At 35.8% G+C, this 24,018-nt stretch overlaps 1 protein-coding gene across 2 annotated transcripts in view; it reads right to left on the bottom strand.

Moving 5' to 3' along the window:
• ARAP2 (ArfGAP with RhoGAP domain, ankyrin repeat and PH domain 2) overlaps positions 1–24,018 on the bottom strand; it is a 131,098-nt gene that overhangs the window by 16,288 nt on the left and 90,792 nt on the right. For both annotated transcript variants that reach the window (XM_026079888.1, XM_026079889.1), the window contains exons 23-28: positions 23,798–23,945; positions 23,025–23,093; positions 16,868–16,942; positions 15,660–15,777; positions 10,906–11,034; positions 4,055–4,194 (exon numbers count right to left, since the gene is read on the bottom strand). In XM_026079888.1, the coding sequence (XP_025935673.1) occupies positions 4,055–4,194; positions 10,906–11,034; positions 15,660–15,777; positions 16,868–16,942; positions 23,025–23,093; positions 23,798–23,945 (679 nt within the window). The remainder of the gene's footprint in view (positions 1–4,054; positions 4,195–10,905; positions 11,035–15,659; positions 15,778–16,867; positions 16,943–23,024; positions 23,094–23,797; positions 23,946–24,018) is intronic.

Here is a 24,018-nt window from a genome sequence, read left to right as displayed (position 1 = left end):
TTTAGAAACACTGCCTGGACATATAGATATGGTGCTAGGAAAGACAAAGCTCAGCTGGAGTTGAGACCTGCTAAGGATGTCAAGGGCAACAAGAAGAGCTTCTACCGCTGCATTACAAGTAAAAGGCTGAACAAGGAAAATGCAGGCCCAGTGCTGAGTGGAGCAGCTAGATGAGCAACAGCACACACAGGTGAGGCTGAGGTATTTGGGATCGTCTTTGCATCAGTCTTCATGCCAGCAAGGTCTCCTAGGCCTCTGTGCTTACAGACACGATTCAAGGAGGAGAACAACCACCAGCACTAGAGAAGGATCAAATCAGAGATTACTTGAGAGAAGTTGAGCCATGCAAGTCCACGGGACCAAACGGGCTGCATCCAAAGGTGCTGAAAGAGCTGGCTGATGTCCTTACAAGGCTGCTCGATCTCATCTTTGAAGTGTCATAGAGATCAGGGGAAGTTGCTGATGACTGGAGAAAGACAAATGTTGCAGCCATCTTCCAAAAAAAGGTAAAAAGAACAATTTGGGGAATCGCCTGCCACTCAGCTTCATTTTGGTCTGTTGAAAAATCATGGAGTGAGTCCTCCTGGCACACATTCCTGGGCGTGTGAAAGAGAAGGCGGTGATCAGGAACAGTCAGAATGGATTTACCCAGGGTAAATCCTGTTTGACCAACCTGATTGACTTCTACGATAAAATGACTGGATTCATGGATGAGTGGAGAGCAGAGGATATCTTTCACTTCAACTTTAGTAAGGCTTTTGCCATGGTCTTCCACAATATTCTTGTATGCAGGTTGAGATGTTATGGTTTGACTGGGTGGACACTTATATGGATAAAAAACTGGTTGCATGATCAGGCTCAGAGGGTAGCAGTTAATCAGATAAACTCTATCTGCAAGCCTGTGATGAGTGGAGTACCACAGGGGGTCTATCCTGGGACCTGTCCTGTTTAACATCTTTATCAATGACCTGTAGGGACTCCATGGAGTGCTTGATCATCAAGTTTGCAAGATCAACCTAGAGGACCAGTCAATAGATGTCAGGGCAGGGCTGCCTTCCAGAGGGACACAGACAGGCTGGAGGAATAGGCCAACAGGAATGTCATGAAATTCAACAAGGACAAATGCCAGGTCTTCTGGGAAGGAAGAACCCCCTGGTTCCTGGGTCTCCCTGGCCCCCTCCAGGGCGTGGTCGGCTGAGGAGCAGCTCTGCTGAGGAGGACCTGGAGTATTGGTGAACAGCAAGCTGAGCATGAACCAGCGTTGTGCCCTGGCAGCAAAGAAGGCCAAGAGCAACCTGGGCTTTACTAAGAGGACCACAGCCAGTAGGTTGAAGGGAGTGATTATTCCTCTCTCCTCAGCTCTTGTGAGACTGCATTTAGAGTCCTGTGTCCATTTTTGGCCCCTCCAACAGAGGAAAGACATCCATGAATTGGAGTGAGTTCAGTGGAGGCTGATCAAGCTGGTTGGACCTGGAGCACTCGCACTGTAAGGAGAGACTGAGGGAGCTGGGCTTGTTCAGCCTGGAGAAAAGATGGCTTTGGGGCACCTAACAGGAGCCTCCCACAGTACCTATGAGGTGGTCACCAAGAAGATGGAGCCAGGCTCTTCATATGGTACATGGTAGGAGAATGACAGACAATGGGCACTAATGGAAACTAGGGAGATTCATACTGGAAGAAGAAACTTTTTTCATGAGGACAGTCAAGTACTGGAAGAACCTGCCAAGATAAGCTGTGAAGTCTTCATTCTTCAGGGTTTTCAAGACCTGAGAGGATCAATCCCTTAACAACCTGGTCTGATGCCATAGCTGGCCCTGCTTTGAGTAGAAGGTTGAACCCAAGACATCCTGAGGTCCCTTCCAACCTGAATACTCCTGTGATTCTTAGAAAATCAAATACATTCAGCCAACCTACAACAGATACACGCACACATTAGCGTGTGAAGTGAATGCATCTTGAGGCTGAAATACTGAAAAGAAATAACAAAATTCTTATATGCACTAATCTAAAACAGGCAGCAGAATAAATTACTATTCATTTAGTACTTTTAGGCCACGTGTTTCAGGCTTCAATTTAGAAAAATCACTTAACAAATCTTATAATCCCAACATATAGTTGCTCTGTAGTGTTTGCTGACCTGGATTCTCAATTTCTTTCTCTATAGCATTCAATCTCTAACACTCAAATATCGGGGAAAAAAGAGATACACTGCCCAGAATCTGAGGGGCCATTATCACCAAAAAAAACCCAAAACCAAAACCAACAATTTTATGGTTGATCTTCTAGACTGACCTCTGAACTCAAAGCAAGAGTACTGCCACGCTGAATAGATACCTCTACAGAATGCATTATTTAGTATGCTTCTCAAAGAATTACGCCTAAAGGAACTTCCTCATTTCTTTGTGTGTGTGAGCATATCTTTTAATGACTGTGCATTACAATGGCAAGCTTTTTCAGCCAATTAATACAGTACTGTAATTTAATATACAATATCATGGAAACTTTTAAGTTTTTGATAATTCCTCTTGAAAAAAAGAAAACACTTAGCAGAATTCATCTCCTCTTGCATATACAAACTTAATTTACTGTTATGAGAATTCATAAATTAATCCATGCAATCTTTTTAAATACAATTTTCCATCTGCAATGTCAACCCCTTCTACTATTCACTTCTAAATATGACTTAAAATTGAACAAAAATTATTGGTGCTAGATAAACACCTCTCAAAAGAAAATAAACTGAAATATGCTATTTTGTCAGAATGATATTTCCATTTGCTTATTTAAAAAAAGGTATAAAGCCATTTAAAAATAATGCAGTATTTACACTAAGTACAAAACTCCACCTGAGTTTAGGAACCATTTAATGCGTTATGAATCAGAATGGCTGAAAAAGCAATTTTAACATAGTACAATAATCCTATCATAAACTCTTTCCTAGATCCTAATTAAGGTTGTATGAGAATATTAATTTACTCTCACATATGTGACAATTTGAGTTTTAGCACTAAATTATGCATCACTATTTTTGACATTCTAGGGTCATTCTAATTAAAAGTATATCCACAGTCTTACAAGAAGATATATTTCTTTTGCATTAGCTTACATTAGCAATTAATCCATAAACTTTGGTCTTAAAAAATATATATATATATATATATTCTCCTGAGTATTTTAGGAAGGCCAGCAAGCTTATGTATATCTGTTGGATGGGCAAAACCAGCATCCAGCAAGAATAAAAGCACTTGAAACTTTAAGAGGTATTGTTTACCAGAAATTAGCAAAACTAAAACTAACAGCACAGTTTACAATATACGTTATTTAGTTTTACACTTTAACATAAATTGCATACATCTGAAAACATTCTTCACAGAAAACTCCTGTGAAAAAATCTCAATTCAACATATTATCAAGTATGCCTGACTTTGCTTCTGTGGGATTCTGACTATATCTAAGCATCAGTACTAGTGTCTGCAAGACTGAGATTACATCAAGTCTCTTTTTTCTGAAGTTTTATTTCAAGAGAAGTTTATATTTCCTCTTCATTACTGAGAAGTTAATGACAGCTTTGTAGCTGGGAGGCAAGGGAAGATTTTGCTAGTGTATTGAGAGATACTGTTTTCTAACCTCTTCCATCATGACATTTTTAAGTAAAAAAACCCCTGTTGCTTGTAATTTCTAAAGACTCTGAGATCTGAAAACAAACCAGCATGCAGCTCACTTAAGTTCTATATTGCTTCTACTACAGCTCAGTACAAAGGGTTTTCATAAATCTTAGTCACAGCAGTTTATAGGCATTTGTAAACTTTGGTTTAATTTCTTTTTTAAAGCTTATAATAATGCATAATTAAACTAGCTAAATAAGCATCATCCATAATTTCATTTTACTAAAGTCTCTGTGAACTAGTAACATAAAAAACTTGTACTTCAACCCCAGACTTTGAAGGTTACCATTTAACTCTGTTCACCTGTTTACCTTTCTTCTCATTTCCATATGAAAAAAAACGTTTTAGTGCTTATGATTAAACTGCTGAAGAGTTTCTGTCTGTTGTACCTTCATATCCTTGTAAAGAAGCAAGTTTCCTTCCCGTAACACAAAATACCGTTCTTGAAATTTGTTTCCAGATAGTAGCTTTGATGGTTCTTCTTTGTACTTCAGATAGCCTGCTTTCATACTGCCTTTCAAGTTTTTCTCTATCAAGACAATAAAAAGCGTTCTGTTAGAAGATTTTGGAACAGTGGAAACTGCTAATTTTTAAGTGCCCCTAATATTTATTACTGTATATCAAAAGACTAAAATTACAACTTGATTGGTCCAAATTTTCTTAAGAAAGTATTAAATATTGACAACATGATGATTTTAATTATTGGAAAAAAAATCATCTTCTCTGTTTCACTTCTAAAACAGATAACACAGAAAGAACCACCGACGTACTTCAATTACAATAATCTGTTCAGAAAAGAACATGCGTTAAGTTGCAAAGTATGTATAAGTTTTTGCCTCTCTGAAGCACAAGTACATTAAAATTACCAGAAAGCTCTGATTTTGTTGTGAGACTGTGTACATTTTTCTGTTTAAGAGAGTCAAAATACACACAGAAACACACATATATTTGGCAAAACAAACAAACAAACAAACTTTTGAAGTAGTATTTTGCAAGCAGCTTTAGAGAGAATTAAAATTGATTTTGTAATTAAAAGATTTTTAATGAAACAAATCAGAACCATTGAAGTTTTCAATGATAAAGACTAGATTTTCAGTATAATGTTAATGTTGACAGCAATTTAAAAATCTAAATAAAATAATACAAAAAAGCATTGAAAATATATTCTTTAAAGAGAAAGAATGGGTCTTTTCTGAATGTTGCTAGATGAAAACTACTGCAGCACCACTTCTACATGTTTTTCCTTTCCTCCCAATCTTTTTTTAAAAAATAGTTTATCTGCTTTGCCCAGCAAGTCCACTTTCAAATAGCAGGACTTCTGACCACTAATTACGGTAATTACTATGCTGAAGTGACTCATGCATACAAATTCAAACCAAAACAACATTTTAACAAAGTAAGGAGCAATGAAAAAGAAAAATAATTCCTACTTGCATCTTGCAGAAGCCTTAATGAAAGAACACAGAATTCAGCAGCAACATTAAGTATTCTTTTCTCCTTGAGGTAACTAGTGCTTAAAGTAGACTGCCAGTGTGAAGACAGAGAGGCCAGACAGAAGGAAATAAACTGTTCTCCATTCTAGTCAACATTACCAGTACAGGCTGGGGGTTGACCTGCTGGAAAGCAGCTCTGCTGAGAAGGACCTGCGAGTGCTGGTGGACACCAAGTTAAGCATGAGGCAGCAGTGTGCCCTTGTGGCCAAGAAGGCCAATGGTATCCTGGGGTGCATCAGGAAGAGTGTTGCCAGCAGGTCGAGGGAGGTGATTCTCCCCCTCTACTCAACCCTGGTGAGGCCCCATCTGGAGTACTGCGTCCATTTCTGGGCTCCCCAATACAAGAGAGACATGGAGCTACTGGAGTGAGTCCAGCAAAGGGCCACTAAGATGATTAAGGGCCTGGAGCATCACTCATATGAGGAAAGGATGCGAGAGCTGGGACTGTTCAGCCTAGAGAAGAGAAGGCTGAGGGGGGATCTTATCAATGTATACAAATATCTGAAGGGAGGATGTAGAGAGGATGGGGCCAGACTCTTTTCAGTGGTGCCCTGTGACGGGACAGGAGGCAACAGGCACAAACTGAAACACAAGTAGTTCTGTCTGAACATAAGGAAAAACTTTTTTTTTTTTACTATGAGGGTGACTGAGCACTGGAACAGATTGCCCAGAGAGACTGTGGAGTCTCCATCCTTGGAGATATTCAAAACCTGACTGGATAGGGTCCTGGGCAGCCTGCTCTAGGTGACCCAGCTTGAACAGGGGGGTTGGACTAGATGATCTCCAAAGGTCCCTTCCAACCTCAACCATTCTGTGATTCTGTGATCTCTTAAAGAAGCAGCTGTATTAACAGGGCTAATTTCTTTATCCCAATATACTATGAGTCTACTACTTATGCCATATTTTGGCTTGGGCCACCTATTTTCTTTTGCTAAATGTAGATATTTCCTGTAATTCATTAATGTGTTGAGGAAATACTGAATAAATTTGTTTAGGAGCTCTGGAATGATACCACCAACTCTTATACTGCATCATTTCAAAATAAGCAATAAGACTGTGGTGTAAAAGGAGCATGTGGTAATGGCATCCTTACCCAATTACCCAAGTGGCCTCTTTTCTGTAACATTCCACTAGCAAAAAAGAAGATAAAATATATTTGCATTCACTCAGGAAAGACAGGAATACAGAAAAGAACCAACTTTCATATATGTTGAATTTCTTTGCATAGATTTGATTATTTGTGAAGAGCAGTATTACACAGAGAACTATACAAATAGTCACACTTTGGAACCCAGTAGTTTTTGCAACATGCAGTAATGAATATTATATTTTTTTTTTCATCTCATACATTCATTTTAATAAGCAGTCAATATTTTCAAGTACAGCATAACATGCAGAAATTAGGTATTAAAGGTGACAAGGCAGAACTAAGAATTTGCATGGAATATCACTAATGACCATAAAATGAATGATCTAGTATAAATATGTTGCACAGTAGTGTTTGCATCTACATATAYTTCAGTATTTATGTTCTTTGCCCTTCTTTTAGGGAACCCGTAAACAGTTATACCATATTTAGGAAGAGCCCCAACCTACTAATAGTGAAACACATATTATTGCATAAGATGCATAAATGCGCGTGCACAAAAGGTAGGTAAGTAATATTTGTACTCAAACATTTGATGCAAATACATTTTGAGCTGCACACACAAAACCAGTTAGGTTATATTTTAAAACACAGAGAATCAGATTCTGCTGTCATTTGTACAGTGTAGTGAGACTTTGGGACTAACTCAAAAAGACCTATCTCAATCCTGTCTTTCATACTGGATGAAAATTAAATTAAATTATTCCTCCTACTAACCCTAATTATTTGCAAAAAGAAGATAATTAAATATTGTGAATCTAATTCCCTCTTGCTTTATATCTGAGTACAAACTGAAGTTATAAAAGACATTTTAAAAATATAATGGAAATCAAAAAGATAATAAACTCCTTTGACTTCATCAAATAAAACCCACTCCATTCTAATCATCATGCCTTCCATTAAAAGAAAATCTCAAAAGAAGATTTCCCAGTATTTTCATTAGTTCAAGACAGAATCTAAGAACAAAATCAATACATTTCTAACAATTAAAATCAAAAGTTTGGATTGGATTGATTTGAATCCAGCTAGCAGTGCAATATTCTTGTACAGTTAAAAAAAAAAAAAAAAGTGATATAGTCCCTGTGTGCCAATATGAATACTTGTTTCATGTTCAGAATAGAATACAAAACCTCACCCACACCATCACATGAATTTCATTTTATTTTTTTAAACATATCAAATGAGACTAGGAGGATACTTTCACATCTATACCAAATTGGAGGATTTCTAATTCTGCACATAGCTCTCAAAATGACAAAAAAAATCATTCTAAACTCTGCAGCATTCTCACCATAATAAATCTATCAACCACTTAATACATACAAAGATCTTAGGAAAGTCAGGAGGAAAAATAATCATCCTCTATACTTGATGATTTTCTGTATTCTTTAGCAGCCAGTACATAATAAAGTAAATCTAAAATAATCTGGATGTGTTCTAATCAGACTGATTTTTCAGATACAAACTTTAAAAACCATGCAAAACTTTCCAGATCTCTGAAACCACTAGGAACTAGATGAACTCAATCCATTCAGGATTGCTTCACTGACAGTTTAGAAGTTTGTGTTTCAAATAATATTTCTGAATAATAGCTCCTGTTCTCAGCAAATCAGTATTTCCCACTCAAATTAGACAACTCTTTACTGGAAAATTTCAAGTATCCATATACACACTTTACAGTGAATCTATTTTCTTATATTTTTCTAACAGATGGAATTTTAATACGGGAAATTTTCACATAAGGAGAAGAGAGAGGGTCTTGAAATAGAATGTACCGAGTATCTGTTATACGAAAATGTAATGCACATCTTGCCCTTCTGAACAGCACTTGAAAGACAGTACTCCTGCAGAAGCATGAAAAGTTATAGAATAAACTGTCAAGAGAGAATAACTAAAGATTGGGAGGAAAGTGGAAAACTCACCACAAATTTTTCTGAAGCTACATCACTAAAAATAAACTATTTTTTTTCCTTGATAAGGAAAATTGATTTCTTGCAACCACAACTGCCTCTTTCTCTAGTCACCAGGAACACTCCTTCCCCGATGGCCTGATCATGTATCTTTCCTCACTCTGACACTGCCTAATGACAGAGGTGCAATGTTTATCTAAAAAACCCCAGCTTTGTGTCTTGAAATATCTGCTTACACATTTTAACACTATGTACACATGTAAGATTAAGAACAGAAATACTAAATGTGTATTCCTGTGCACTAACACCCACATTTAAGAACAAATGCAAAGTTTGGATAAATAATACAGACTTTTTGTGCATTTTGGCCTAAACTTAATATATACCCATCTCTGCTGAAGTTAGTGAACATTTATTTTAGTTCGTCAGTATTCCTAATGTTTCAGAGCACATTTACAAGCTATAAGTAGACTCAAAATCTCTGCAAGATGAAATGAATAAAGTACAGTGTTTGTTATTTTAAACATCTTTATTTTGTTATAATAAGATCCAATTAGAATTTACATTTATTGTTTTGTTGCTCTACTATGCTATTTTTAAGACAGGAAAAAAGCATATAATAACCCTGCCCCTCTCCTCCCTGCTCCCCAATTTTCTTAATATTTTTCCTGTTTGTGATGAAATATGCTCAGTATTACCGAACAAGAYGGTAGCTCAGCTAATAACGAGTTGACTAAATCACATTAGATCTACTTTCCTTATTTCCTTTTTAGATATTAATTTGAAGACATATCAATGCAATGTACGGAGCAATAGTGATAGGGTTGGTGGCCATTTTGACTGATCTGAACCAAAGTAAAGAGAATAGTTAACTAGCCCCAAAAATCTCCAAGTATACCCTCCTAAACAGTTCCTAATTGTTGCAAGATAGAATTAAAAGGTATAAAACCTAAATTTGTAGAAAATAAAATTTATTCACAAGGTAAAATGACAACCCCACATTCGAGTACAGATTTTGCAATAAAAAATTACTTTGCCATGTTAGGATTGTCGAGATCATTAGTGTAAGTTTGCAATATGGCAGAATGTTTTTTAAAATCCTTCAAACCACTGAGAAAACCAGTATAACTTACTCAATTTTTATAACTTGTTTAATAAGATTTTAATTATTTTAACACCAAAAAAGAGCCACTAAATGTAAACATTCAGTCACCAAAAGCCAACATGTCCAGACTAAGGTCAAACTGAAGAGAACCCAGGCAAGCTTAATTAGTGTGATGGGGAGGGCGGGATGGAGGAGAAATGAATGTAAAGACCATGAGACAAGAAGGATGGCAAATGGCAGACCTCCTCCTTAAATAGTACCACGCTATAAGTTGAACTTTAGACACTCGCCTAATTCTCATTTGTTTCTCAGAGCAGTCGTTCACATGTAGTCCTCGTACCCCCTTCACTTTTCTGATTATACCTCGATATATACTGAGTGAGGTGAGGGGAGTTCATATTTCAAGCTTTTAAAGAACCAGGCCATTTCTCTCTATTCACTATCTGCTACAACACGTTTATAAGAGATAGTGAAACTCAAACATAAAAAACCATGACTAGCACACTTGTTAAAGTTGGGTCATATCTGTAGAGCTTGCTTTTACAGAAATAAAGRATGATGAGAGAAGGCTATTACTTTCAGAAGAATAAGCATAATAGCATAACTTTTATTTCTTGAAATCAAGACAGAAGAGATATACAGATGGAGAAACTAAATCCTTCTGTGTATGGGGGAGAGATCTAGAGGAAAAGAAAAAAGATTATATATTTGAATAAGCCATTAGATAAAATCAGTTAGGCATTAAACCAGGCATCAAATGTTACTATCACGTGTTTTACAGTGATGGCATAAAGAATGTCAGCAGCTTTAAAACAGGATAATCATTTTCTGACAGTTCTAATCTTCTGCTTCCCTCAGAGTGAATACTACATATTATTACCTGGGAGATTTAACTCCAGGTATTAAAAAAAAAAAAAAAAAAAGGGTCTGGGTCATCTTGTAAATCATATGTTTCCAGTAGCTGTGTTTCCTTTCAAGTATCAGAGCTAAATTCCTCCTTCTACTAAAGGCGATGTACTTGCTGCAAGTCACTTGCTTGCTTGAGTATGTCATTCCAAATTAGCCTTCCTATTTGGAGGCATTAGATTATATAATCCTGCCCCCCCACCCCCCACCCCCAACACACACACAGAAATAAATAAAATATATATACTTTTTTTTAACTAAGAGGAAAAAGTCAAATTTTCTTTCCTAAATTAAATAAAGTCTAGTCCTTGCATAAAGTAATGTAACTACTAGCAACATCAGTTTTCATCTAGCAAGGCAGTTTGTGGACTGCTCAGAACTGCTCTAATGAAACAGCAGTCTCATGCTCTACAGCAGAAGTTCACAAACTGTGAGTTGAATACAGGGTTTCTGTATATTTTTATGTTCAAATGGCAGATCTGTATGGTTTGTAGAAACAAGAACATACATTATTTCTATGTTTTAGAAGGAAGCCAGTACAACTGTCAGTAAAGCAATAACTTTTAAAAAGTAGCGGTAATTCAGATGTTCTGGGACACTTTGCCCCAGTGAACAGCTATAAAAAAACCTGTCATTCTTGTGTCCCCATGAAATATCTAATTAAAGAAAAGATACATACCAGTGTAGAGTTTTATCATGTCTGCTGTGAGGAATCTCTTTATTATTAGATATGTGGTGCCAGGCTCCGGTAGTGAACTCCAGTGAAGAACCTGCTCTAGCACATTCTCTGTATAATGCAGAGGACGTTCTGAAAAATTCCCAGAAAAAAAAGTTGAAATAAGAGAAACAAGATTGGAGGCCCTTTAAGTTACACATTTCCATAGATAAACTTTGAGCAATAAGAAGAAAAAGTTGCTTTCAAAATAATACAGTTAGGCACTTCACTGACTTTCTACAGCAACACCTTTGCTGGTAGGGTCTGCATAGGTTTCCCTTCCAGATAACCCAGATTGAACAAGCAGTAGTTACATGTTCAGTAAGTCTTTGGTATTTAATTATTAGTATTTCCTTCTTGAAAGATATTAAAACACTGCTTTCATGCTAATAATAAAAGCTAGGAAGTATCAGAGTGCATATGTAAATATGATGAAACAGTATTACACAGTGAGACCCGCAGCTACACTGGGCCTCATTGCTCCAGGCTCCACATTCTTCACTTCCAAATGGAAGTGAATCTTCCTAGCCATGAATGCTCTCGAATCAAAAACATATAAAGAATTTGGAATAGCCTTAGTGAAAAAAAAATACTGGCACAGATTACATTGCCTGTTAATGATCAAACCAGACTGAGCCAGTCTTTTAGTTTCATTCCATTCCTTTCACTGAAAGGGAAAAGGATCTGCTCTTACCAGGTCTTCTCCATATTGCTGTGTTTAGGAAATTTCCAGATTTGCGCTTCTCTATTCCAAACTCAAGCAAAGAGTACAGCAAAATTAAAATTAAGATAAGTGAAGGCATGACTAGAATGTGCATGCACTTCAACACTTTGGTTACTGAAACATACGTTTGTCTATAGACAGATAGATAGATATCATTCAGTCCTAAAACACACAGACCCTGAAACCCTTTCACAGATTTGAAGAACTGCAGAGATGATAAAGCCCAAATAATACGCCATACAAACTCCAGTTCACACACCAGATGAAAGCTGAGAAGACCTAGCAAATGGTCCCTAAGCCCGCATTATCAGATCCAGCAGATATCTAAATGTGACATACACTGTGACACCCAACCAATGCTACATGTATCATCTTTAGGCGATACTGAGGAGGACAGAGGGAGACTGTGCAAGCCCCCGTCTAACTACTTGTTTCTCCATATACACACCTGAAGGCTTTAGCCTGCTCAACAATAAGCACCTATTATAAACCAGAGGTTCACAGAAAGCACAAAAACCTTAACAATGGCCATGCAGGCTTAGAGCACTGGACCCAAAAGTCATTTTATCTCCAAAGTCAGATCTCTCCACAAGTTCTGAGCTCTCGTTTGGACACCAACATATGTGGGTCAGGCATTCAGAAGAGCTGGGTACAAGTGCTGGAAAATCACACCTGTGTGACATTGTCATCTGGGTCAGGCAGTCTAGCCCAGTATTTCTTGGGCACTGAGGGGAAAAGTATGATATTATAATCTTATTTTTCACTTCTGCTAGGGTAGGTGAATATGAAATACCAACAACTGCTTTGGGACAGTCCAGCACTACGCTCTAGCAGTACATCTTTTCCTGAACCCCAGAGCTCCAGGAAGAAGCAACCACAACTGCTGTTTGTACATCCTTTATTTATAGCACACTGTTGAGTGGCAGAAAAAAATACCTCTGTTTTCAGAGGCAAAAAAGCTACCTTACCTCTAGACATGTTAAATCACTTACATAAAGATTTTATTATTCGCACATGATAACAAAGCAGCCTAACAGAAATACTATTCCTCAGACAGCAGCTCAATCACTATTTTATAACTCCGTTTTTCCAGCCGTTTTGATTTAAATGGTCCAGCTTTCCCAAAAGTTGAAAAGAAGTTTAAAGACTATGGACTTTTAAATGTGATAAAGTTTAAACAACTTGTTGCCTTTGTACAGGAGAAAAATCCACTTTAAGGAGAAAAAAATTACAAAAGAAAGGCAGGAAAAGCTAGCAAATCATCACACCTTCCTAGAACACTAGCACTCCCAGAGTAAACACCTACTGTTTTATTTATAGTTACATTTAAGACCATCTGTCATCATGGATTACATGGTACATAAATCATCACGCTGAAATGCACTAGTTATTTTACTGGCAGCACACCTCATTTACAAACTATCCATCAAGCACAAATTACTAAAAAAACCTATACACCCTATTTTATAAAAGCATATGGTACTGAAAGTTCTGCATTAGGTTAGATAATTTTATCAATTATTTCAACTTTTCTATATGCAAATAATTTCGTTGATTTTTAATACTGCAATTTCAGTATTTTTAACATCAAGCAGTCAACGCATACATACAATTACCCTTTTACTTAGGTCATCACATATTTGCTGGTAAATATCCAAAACCAATCATTTTAGTCTTAAACAGCAATAACTATCAGAAGAAAATTACTTTTTAGAAAATATAAGATTCTAATTTTCTTGACTTTTCAGGGTTAGTTTTCAGAGCAGTATATCCTGGAAATATTTGATGAGAGACTGAAGTAAAATAATTCTTATAAAAACTTAGGATTGAGTATAACGAATCAAATATCACCATGCAGTGGACAGGTACCAGACCATGGAAGGGACACAAGCAGAAAATTCATTTCTATCAGGAAGATGCTGTGGTCATCAACAGAAAGTTGAAGCAAATAGGCAGACTTTGTTGCTGTCATGAGTGTGTCAAGATCCCAACTTATTTTTAAGTGCTGTGGATGAGGTAAAGTTAAATAGTGTTCATCAAATGATGCCAGTAAAACAACCTGCAGCAAAAAAGGCTCAAGTAGTTTGTTGGTTCTTTAGCGTCACGTTTGGACCAAAGACTACAAAGAACTATTCTTCCTCTTGTCTGTTATTTCCTCAATGTTTCAACCTTGTGAAAATCTGTTAAATTCAGCCGTAGCACTAGAGGAGTCCTCCTGAATAAGTGCCTCTTATTGTTTGAATTATTTTAATTTTTCAACTTCTATTAATTCAGTTCACCTGTTCTAATGCACAGATTCTTCCATGGGTCCAAAAATGGGTCCATTCCATCAACACAGTCTCTGCTCATTGGAGCCAGGTGCTGAATTAGGACTTAAATCTTGGTTTAGTTGGCTTTTTTTTTTTTTTTTTTAAACACACATTGATAGGGCATTTTCTATTTTGCAATGTAAATCTCGTTTCAATGGGATACTCTCTACTCCCTTGACAATATTTATTGTCCTATATAGGGTCTGTAGAGTCTCACTCTAAGCTTAATTTTTCCAATCCTCCATAGTCATTAGTTCAGACAAACTTTCTAGTCTGCACTAAGATCCTAGTTACAGCACCCAAATACCTCAAGAAGCTGTCTTGAGCCGTCTTTTTCATCCACCTTTCTGTTCTCTTGGCAATATAGTTTAATTTTCTCTTTCCCTTAATCCCCCTTCAAATTTTTCCATTACTCAGTCAAAAGAAACAGAATTTCTAGAGTCCTTGTAAAAGTTATCAGGACTCTCTGAAGATAATAGATGCCAGTGTTCTTTGTCAGTTGACACCCACATCTATGAATCTGGAAATGAGTTGCACCTTACGACTCTACACAGCATCATCACAAGATTGTATGCTGCAAAAAAGAGGTCAGGATCATTCAGTTTACATCAGAAGGGAGAATGCACTTATGCCACTGTTAATACTGCCAAGTTCAAGCTGAGTATATCAGGAATGCCAGTAAATCTTAGGAGATTATTGTAACTACATCTAAAGTCAAGTAGAATAGAACTACTCAGACAATCTTGGAACATTTGGTTGACTTTGTTTTCTCCATTTCTTTCAGATTGCTTTTTAAACATGAAAATAGGAATCTCCACTACAGAAATAAGTTAGTCCAAAGTCCACTTTTTTAACATGCAAATAATAATAAAAGCAACTCACTTAAAAGTGCTAATACTTTGTATACCCTAAAAGCACATTTCTGTCCCCAAGTATTCTTCAAACAATGAGATGACAGTGAGTATTCATCCAAAGTTTTAATAAAAAAAGGATTCCTGTATTATTATATTATTTTGATTATCTCTAATAGTAAAGTGTGAGCTCCAGCATTAGCATAGTACTCTCGACGTTAACACCTGTTTACAGTTCATGAATATTGTGACCTTTGCCACCATTAGCATCAGAAATATATTTAAAACAAATGTTTCAAGATTCTGCTATATACACCTCAATGCTACCTGTAATACAGACAAGGTTACAGAAATTTATATCTCCTTTTTTGTCTACACACTTAAAATAAATTGACTAAATAATTAAAAAGAACCTGTCCCCTGAGTACTGCATGTATTTTCTTGTTTCATTTTCTGAAAGACATTATTCCTTAGAAATCGACTGCTAACTAATGAAAATAAGTTTCTTCTTTGAAACTTATTGGTAAGATCTACTTTTCTGTAGCTGATGGCTAATGAGCTGTGAACCACAGTATTATAAAGAATGTTTTTCAGCCACAAATGCATGAGCATTTTAAACCAATTCCTCAAATTATTAGTGACACACAAAATGTAGAAAGGAATTATGCACATGGTGCAGTACCCAAATAGAAAACAATGGAATGAAGGCTAATTGTTGTTTTGTTTCTACAAAGTTTTAGTAACTTTTCAGCTAACATTTTGATTAGGCTAAATGTTTAAAAATAAAAACTAATGATAATTAGATAAATACACATAAATATAAGTTCCGCTAACCTAATTCTCCATTTTCAAGTACTTCAAAAGCAGCCCAGATATCGTCTTTGTTGGGAGTGATGTTTTTGATTCCTAAAACATCATTAGTTAATTCTTCTGCTTCTGTCAAAGGTGATACCTGTAATAAAAATTGAGTCAGTTTATAATGTATTACAATTTCTGATCTCTGATTTTTGTACAAAATATTCCTCCTTGCAATTGACAAAAAAATTAAAAGCAGATATAGTGAGTTTGTAAATCCAATATTTCTCACTTGAACATGTTTTCATTTTTTGTTCCATGCAGTTGAACTTATCAAGTTATCAATCAGCTAAAAATGATAATCTGAAATTCCTTTCTTTACCTTTCAAAAATTTTTTTTAAAAAAAGCTTACATATGTTTTCAAGAGTATGAAAAGGTAAATATTACAGAAGCACCATGTTTACTGGCCATTTTTTCTCCTAGTGATGCATACTCCCATTTTTATTCATATTAAGAAATGCATGTCTTCTTGTGTGTATGTATGTGTGTGTGTACATATACCTAAATATGCATACACATAGCATGTATACATAAAAACATAATCACATGCTGAATAGAGCAAAAAGAAACCAGAAAGAGCTATAACAGGGGAAAAAAGTATTGTCCTAAGTTTGCTGGTTCCTTCTCAACTGTATCTGTCCTTTGTCATTACACAAATTTAAATGTTTTCTTAACATCCAAACAACAGAGCACTACTGCATGGAGACCAGAGCCTTTCAAATATGCTATCAGATACAAGGCTGGAAATCTCAATTATAGTGATTAGTAAGCTTAGGTTTCTCAGCACTCAAGCAAGGCAGATCACCACTGGCAAAGAGAGGAGGAAGGTCATTTAAATGTCCTGCACTACTGAATAAAGCCAGTATTCACTGCGTACTTGTTAATTTTCTTGTGTGTTGCAGCCATAGAGCTGTAAGAATTTATACTACTGTGTACTGCAGTAAAACTAAAGGAGGATGTCTCCCCTTTAAAATTATATGATAGCCTTCTGCTTAGAAATGCGTAATAAACACTCTTTACAAAATCTAGGCAATCCAGCAAATAAAAAAAAAATTTATAAAAAGATAGTGAAACATATAAATTCACACTTTCATTATGCAATTATAAAAACATGCATGAAAATAAGTCTGGTACATTTCATGAGAAAGTGTTTAGTAAAAACATTATATCACTTTTATACACTAACCCTGATTATAACACTGCAGTCTGGCTCTTTTCTTTCCACGTAAACTTCAATAAGCAAATCTCCAGCCTGGGAAACCTAGAACAAAACACATAATTTACAAAAATTAGAATGTCTTAAAAATACTTTAAATATACTCTCTTCTAATGGGAAAATGAAATGATTATTTAATAGAAGTGCTAGAACCTATTGTACATAAACTTTTTTTCATATCCTAATCTACAAAAATACCCCAACCATTGACTCTAAGGGGAAAACCTGAACTACATTAACTTCCATTTGACTAGTGAAAAGAAAGAGATCCTATCCTAACTGATTCAGGTAAAAATCTGAACCCTGACTAAACCTGACAGAAATGTTTCAAACAAAATTAACACATTTTGCAAATATACATTCAAGAGTAGGACAACTAATGGAGACATGACGAAAATGGATATCAATCCACACATGACTAAAAGTCCATCTAAAAGATAAAGGTACCCTAGTGTTTTAAACTGTCAAAACCTTAACTCCGGGCTCTGCATTAGAGTTTAGCCAGGCTCATTTCAGAGCCGAAATGCAGAAAACGCCGAAATGCTTTAAAACCAAGATGAAAAAGTACAGGACAGGAACTCCAAACTTAAAAGAGATCATTAAAAATGGCAGGAAAAATTACAAATAAATATTTCAGTATTTCAGACATTTAGCCATTTTATGGAATTTGTACATATCCAGATAATTAATAGTCAATACTACGAAGACTATGCTATTTCTGATTATTAATCACTGCAAAAAATTGTCACCACATATTTAAAAAGTAATCAAGACACWTGCTCTTGATAGAGACCTCTGCTGAAGATAAGTCTTCAAATTTGTTGGACTAGTTTGTCTAAACTTTCATGTAAAATGCTAACGTGTGGAATAATTAGATGAAAACCCAAATGTATTACATAATATATAAATGTTTAGTATACTCAATAGCAACAAACATAATTTAAGAATGTCTAATAATATTTAACTTCCTTACAAAGGAATTGGAAAGTCAGTAAAACCAAAATTTTATGATCAAGGAAAAAAAATCTAAGAATCAATAGAAGGAATTCAGTATTTTCCATAGTTAGCAGGTTTGCTAATTTACAACAATAAAATTACCTTCTTAGATAAGAAATTAACTTTACTTTTCTATAGATAAACATATCCAGTGTTTATATAAAATCCTCATAGTTCCCTTATGAGATAGCCATAATCATCTTCAAAAGATTTTAATTCATCCCAGTAACAAAAATATTTTCTAAAACTAAATACATGATGATGATGATAATATGAGCATGAGAAGAAAAAACAGGACAGGAAACTGGACCTTTCAGTAGATGTATCCTTTTATTAGTAAGCCAATATAAATAATTACTATGCAAATTAACATTAAGCATAACAATGTGTCTTACTTTTGAGAATAGCATTCACAGTGATGCTATACTACACATTTATTCATATATTAATAAAACTCAGAGGAAGAGGATGAGAAAAGTAAAACCAATTGCATCATATACGGAATAAGATATGGAGAAAATAATAAAAACAAGCAAGCTTTGAAATACATTTTGACTAATTTACAGAAGCTAAAACTACATTTCAATGGAAAAATAAACAGCAGCACTCAATTTTAAAGAACATTAACATTACGGAAAATGGTCACTTTAAAGTTTGTTTAGTCTCTGAGAATAGAAAACTAATGGAAACATTTGTGAGGAAAAACATTACAAAGCTACTTTGAAGAAAGCTTCTTAATTATAGTGGCACAGACTCAAAAAAGCTCATTTAGTTGTAAAATTTGCTTTTTAGATGATATTATAGAAAAAGGTTGGAAAAAAGAATGAAGCTGACATTTGATTTCCATTGGGCTCATTTAAACAGCTGTATGGAGAGAAAATGTGCTGTAAATTACAGCAGCAAACAGAAACAGCTGGCATAAGTATATGGTGGACAGAAAATGAAGAACAGCTAATGAAGGGCCACCTGGAACGGAACTTCAGTGACATTTCAGACAGGAGAACTTGCAGGGTTTCAATAGAAATCTGGTCCAGTTGTTCTCTGAACACTCTCCACATCATCAGCCTGGAGATAATCCTGCTTCAGCAACCTATATATTCTACACGCATTAAGTATCTGCATCACTGGTTCTCCCACCAACATGCCTATGTTTTGATATAATAACGTCAGACTATCAGATGTTAAATGGAGGGGATTCTTAGACAGAATTCTTAATTATAGCTGCTTGAAGCCTAAGTTGCCAATCATCCACACTGTAAAATCACTTGGTCTGCACTATGTCATCAGTTTTAACAGAAGCTGGAAGCCCATCCAAGAAAATTTCCAAAGAGCTAGCTCTCCTGCACGAAACTGAAGTCGAATCTCTGTGCTACATGGGCTGCAGAAAAAGCATCTTGCAAAATGCTCACAAGCTAAATGATGATAGCTAATAAAGGGGAAGAAGTAAGCAGCTGAGAAGAATATGAGTATACTCCTTTCTTTTACTGAAATAATGAAAGATATTATCTTAAAGCAACACTGTTCCAGTGAACCATTTACTCGATTCCAAAAATGTTTACCTTATTTCAGGGTCTGTACTGGCAAATACAGATCATGATAATTGGCTGGGGTCTGGCTATTCTTCATTAGTGTTGATGAGAATGTGACAAGCATCAAATACTAAATTAAACTTAACAACAGTGGGTTAAAAGAAGCTTAAATGGCCTAGCCTGGAAAAATATGAAATGCAGACAGGCATATAATCTAGTGTTCTGAAATTATGGGTAATGTGCACTTTGTACTTGTGACAGAAGTTATAAATGCATAAAAATAACAAATAAGAAGTTCAAGCTTTTACAAAAACACACAGTGTTAGTCCAGGTCTGGCCCCTGTGTATTCCACAAAACCCACTGACAGCAAAGGGCATAATTAGGACAATGCTGAATTCTGCAGAAAAGATTATATATAATCTCAGAACATCTTCGTAACCACCTAGAGAAAGTCTCCTGAATCAGTGGGCTTCAGGCAGTTGGTGCTTTGAAACGATAGCAACTGCATCATCTTTGATCAGAATTACACCCTTCTACACTGAACTGGTCCCAGGCATTAGACACACATGCATCTTACATGTTACACATACATTTCAACACATTTCAGAAAAACATATTTTTAAATTCCCTAGTTGTATTAAACATGTCTGCTATAGAAAAAAATAGCTTCTACAGCAACAGGCGGAAAATGTTCCACAGCTTAATTCAGAGGGGAAAAATGTTCACAGTTGCAGTCAAATTGCCACAAATGGCAATCAGGCTCCAGAGAACAGTATCAGTGGGGTGTAGTCCAAATAAGGATAACAGGCTGGCATAGCAAAGAGAATGCAATTCCTATCCCAACAGGCAGTTCAACTTTAATTTATCAACCATGAAAAGGTATAAATTTTGTTCCACTACTTGTTTAGAAAGTCAAAAAGGAAAAAGCTGTCATCTCTGGCGCAAGTGCTTCCAAACAGCTAAGGTCGCCTGAGCTGAAGCTCATTAGCTCAACTTCTGGTTGCTCTTTTTCCAGACAATGTAATACAGATTAAAGATATCAATGTTTTGATAAAATTCAAAATCATTTTGTAACTCAAACTCAGCATTTCATGATGTCTTCAGATATGATATTGACAGAGATTAATTAATAAAATCCAGCACCTCAATAACTATTTCTAAATATAACTGGCCAGGTTAGGCTTCCCATGGGGCATGCTGACTGTTAAGATGTCCAATCTCCCTATCCATTTAATAGACAATTTAAATGCTTAATCTGGGACAAAACAGCTTATCTGGGATTGAAGAAAAAGCCTTGAACTAAAGGCCTAAAATGGAAGTACTCTGTCTTGCATGACACGGTGCTTGAGCTCACGTCACCATGAAGCAAACTTTACGGGCCAGCAAAGAAGGGGGGCATGCTCGGGTCAGGCCTCTGCCCTGGGCAGCTGGGGTCTGAGGACCACAGAGCCAGCCAAGGCGGACTTCTGCCCCACAGTTAATGAAGACAACAAAAATTTACTGAGAACTCAGGCAATAATATGATTCAGTGACTATTTAATGGCAGCAACATGTCATATCTAGCAGCTTCAGTGGGCAGATTCCATAGTCCAGCTGAGACTATGGTACATCAGATTTAAGTATTTAGCACTTGTCATGCCCTTTGGAGAATTTTTTTCCCCCGGGGATGACAAAAAAAAAATTAAATTTATATATCTTAATACAATTCCAAGTACATTTCTTTCTAGCCCTTTCATTCCCTTCAAACTAAAATAGGAAGAGCCATTTACTTCAATTTTCTATTATTCTATTTGTACAAGTAGTCTCTCTGAAACTAAAAGTTGTCAATTCTAGCAATGTATTTTTAAGAACTGATTTGACAGTTGCGTACAACAAAATAAGAATCCCTTTTATTGCTGCCTCCTAAATTTTGTACCAGAAGACACTGCAAATCAGCCCTTTGCAGCTGCAAGGTAAGAGACTTTGTTTGAATAGGATTTTCTTTCATTCTGTGATACTAATACTTTTTTTTTCAAGGATTTAAAGCTTAGCAATGTGTATGATGAGAATCAAGCCAGAGCCTATTAATGGAGTAGGTGTAACCAACAATTCAGAAAGCTGATTATTAAAGGTAGAGACTCCACTGAGAGCCAAATTAGGATAGCTAAAATCATGGTTCAATCTTTTTATAACTCCACCTCCTAACAGCTTGTAGAGTCCCAGGGAAACAAGCCCAAACAGGCTCAAGTATTCATGAAGGTTAAAATTTGATTATATTGAGAGGACTAGCTTTGTCAGGTGCTGCAAATTTTTTAATAAAAAGAAAAAAAATGATTTCAGAAAGCCTAGACTTTTATTTTAAAAATGAAAACAAAGTCTCTCATATCTTTCTTCAATAGACAGCCTTCCAAATATGACAGACCACCCAAAGGGGATTTCACAGTGGTATCTGTGGTGGAAAAAAATACAGAAAAAAAACACTTCTTTATATTCCTCACAGCTTCAATTTTAGATGAACCCACCTAACCAGCAGTTGCTACTATATTATTCAGTCTATCATTGTTTCCTGCTACGCTGCACCCAGACAAGAAGGGAATATGAAGAAGAAGTAAGACTCAAGACAGCAATGCACAGAACACGCAATTTCCATGCGTATTTGCAAAAACCCTTCTTTTTAGTGATGGCTTACAAGGTACCACAAAACAGTTCCTGCAAAGGAGGAAGGGAGCCATCAGAGAAAGGATCACAGTTTTGTTTCTTCTAGTTTTCTTTTCCAGTTTCTAAAGCTCCAAAATTACTGAAAGCTTCTCCTCCGCTACTTCAGATTTCTGAAAGAGCTTGCAGGCTCCCTACGCTTCCCTTTACTTCTCTTCATTCATATAGCTTGGCCATGTTATAAAACCTACCAGTTTTTGCTTTAATTAGGGCTGTACACAAAGACTACTCAGACAGTGAAATATGCTATCACTTTGCTGTTTCTTACCAATTCTGAAGTTATTCAGAAGCTGTTACAGGCAAGACTGGAATTCAAGCTGATAACAAGATCTCCTGTTTTCTTTATTCTATTCCAGAGTTCAATCTGACTGAAGTAACCATGTATGTGTCTGGTGGTTCCCCAAATAGTGTTTGTAGTTCAGGGTTCAATATTTAGTCCCAAAACCAAGACGCAGCAAAAGATTCAGACACTTTAAACTCACAGGGATGGTTATTCTCTAATGAACAGAGACCACATGTGCGCAAAGCTCTTGAAATAATAGAAGTATTAACATACACTTCCAGATTTTAACATGCATGTTTAAAAACTAAAAAGAGAGGTCATCGCTTTCACACTTAATGTTGATCATTCCTTTCCATTACAATCTATGAAGCGTAGTAAAAATGTGAGCAGGATGTACCAATTTGTATGTTATGCCAGTGCTCAGGCCAGAACATGATTCCATAGTTTTGCTTTATTAGTTTACACTTCCTCTTTTCTTTTTTTCCTCCCAGCCCTGTATTTAAAAATGCAAGTCACTATACAAATTTAGAAATTTACATTTAGAAATCTAGGTAAAGAACCCTAAAAAATAACAAAATACTATTTGTTAAAATCTTTTTATACCCGTTGATTTTTGCCACTTACCTGAGTGTCTTTCCACCTCGTAATAAAGCTGTTCTCAATATCCATTTGTTTGACCTGGCCTTCATTAATCTGTTCAAAATTGATCATCTTTGTAAATTATARGAAAACTAATACAAAAACTATAAACATAAAATAAGCTAACATAAATACTACTATATTATAAAAAATAGAGGAATTCCTACAATATTAACCCCACTCTTGTAGGAGCAGTTATGCAAAATATTCTGTCAGTCAGAAAAGCTATTTCATTGACAGGATATTACACACTTTATCAAATATATATTAAACTCCCAAACAGAATATTACAGTAGAATAGTAAACTCCAAATGGAAAGGGCTACAATAAATTTGTGCTAGCAGTAACTTCTCAGTCTAGCTGGATTCAACGTCCTTTCTAGACCCTGGGATTCAAATGTTTCTTCTATTTGTTACCAGAGATCAGAGACTAAGATAATAGTCATCATCCCGAAGTTTCCTTAAAAATTGGTATGCTAGTGCCAGCAAGAAGAGTTCTGGGCATCCTTTTGGAAAAGTGATTCTCAGCAATCCTATAAATATAGCTTTTCCTACTCAGGTTAAACTATCTGGGAATTAACATTTAAAGCAGACAAAGTCCATTGAATAAGAAAGTTCAACAGCCTTGCAAATCAGTGTAACGAACACCAAATAAAATCTGTTTGTGAAAGAATCATCTTTAACTGTAAAAAGATTTCAGTATTTTATCACGTCTATCAGTAGAGCAATTAGGACACTATTTTATATAAAGATACCTACATCAAAGAGTTGTACATAATTTTTTATTAAATCTTCAATTACATTGACTTCTTCACTAGTCTGGCCTTTAGTTTGAAATAAGCATGAGGAAAACACCATGGCTAGATTGTGAGGGTTCATATGATTGATTTCAGAACATTTCTGCACCCTGTTGAAGGAAAAATAAATCTATTTAGAAAGCTCCATTGTTCCTTCAGTTGTTCAGAGCTCCTCTACAGAAT

Source organism: Apteryx rowi, unplaced genomic scaffold, assembly GCF_003343035.1.
Source record: "Apteryx rowi isolate R43461 unplaced genomic scaffold, aptRow1 scaffold_501, whole genome shotgun sequence".
Taxonomy (NCBI): Eukaryota; Metazoa; Chordata; class Aves; order Apterygiformes; family Apterygidae; genus Apteryx; species Apteryx rowi.
The sequence above is the reverse complement of the archived record's forward strand: the minus strand, read 5'-3'. Positions and strand labels throughout refer to the sequence as shown.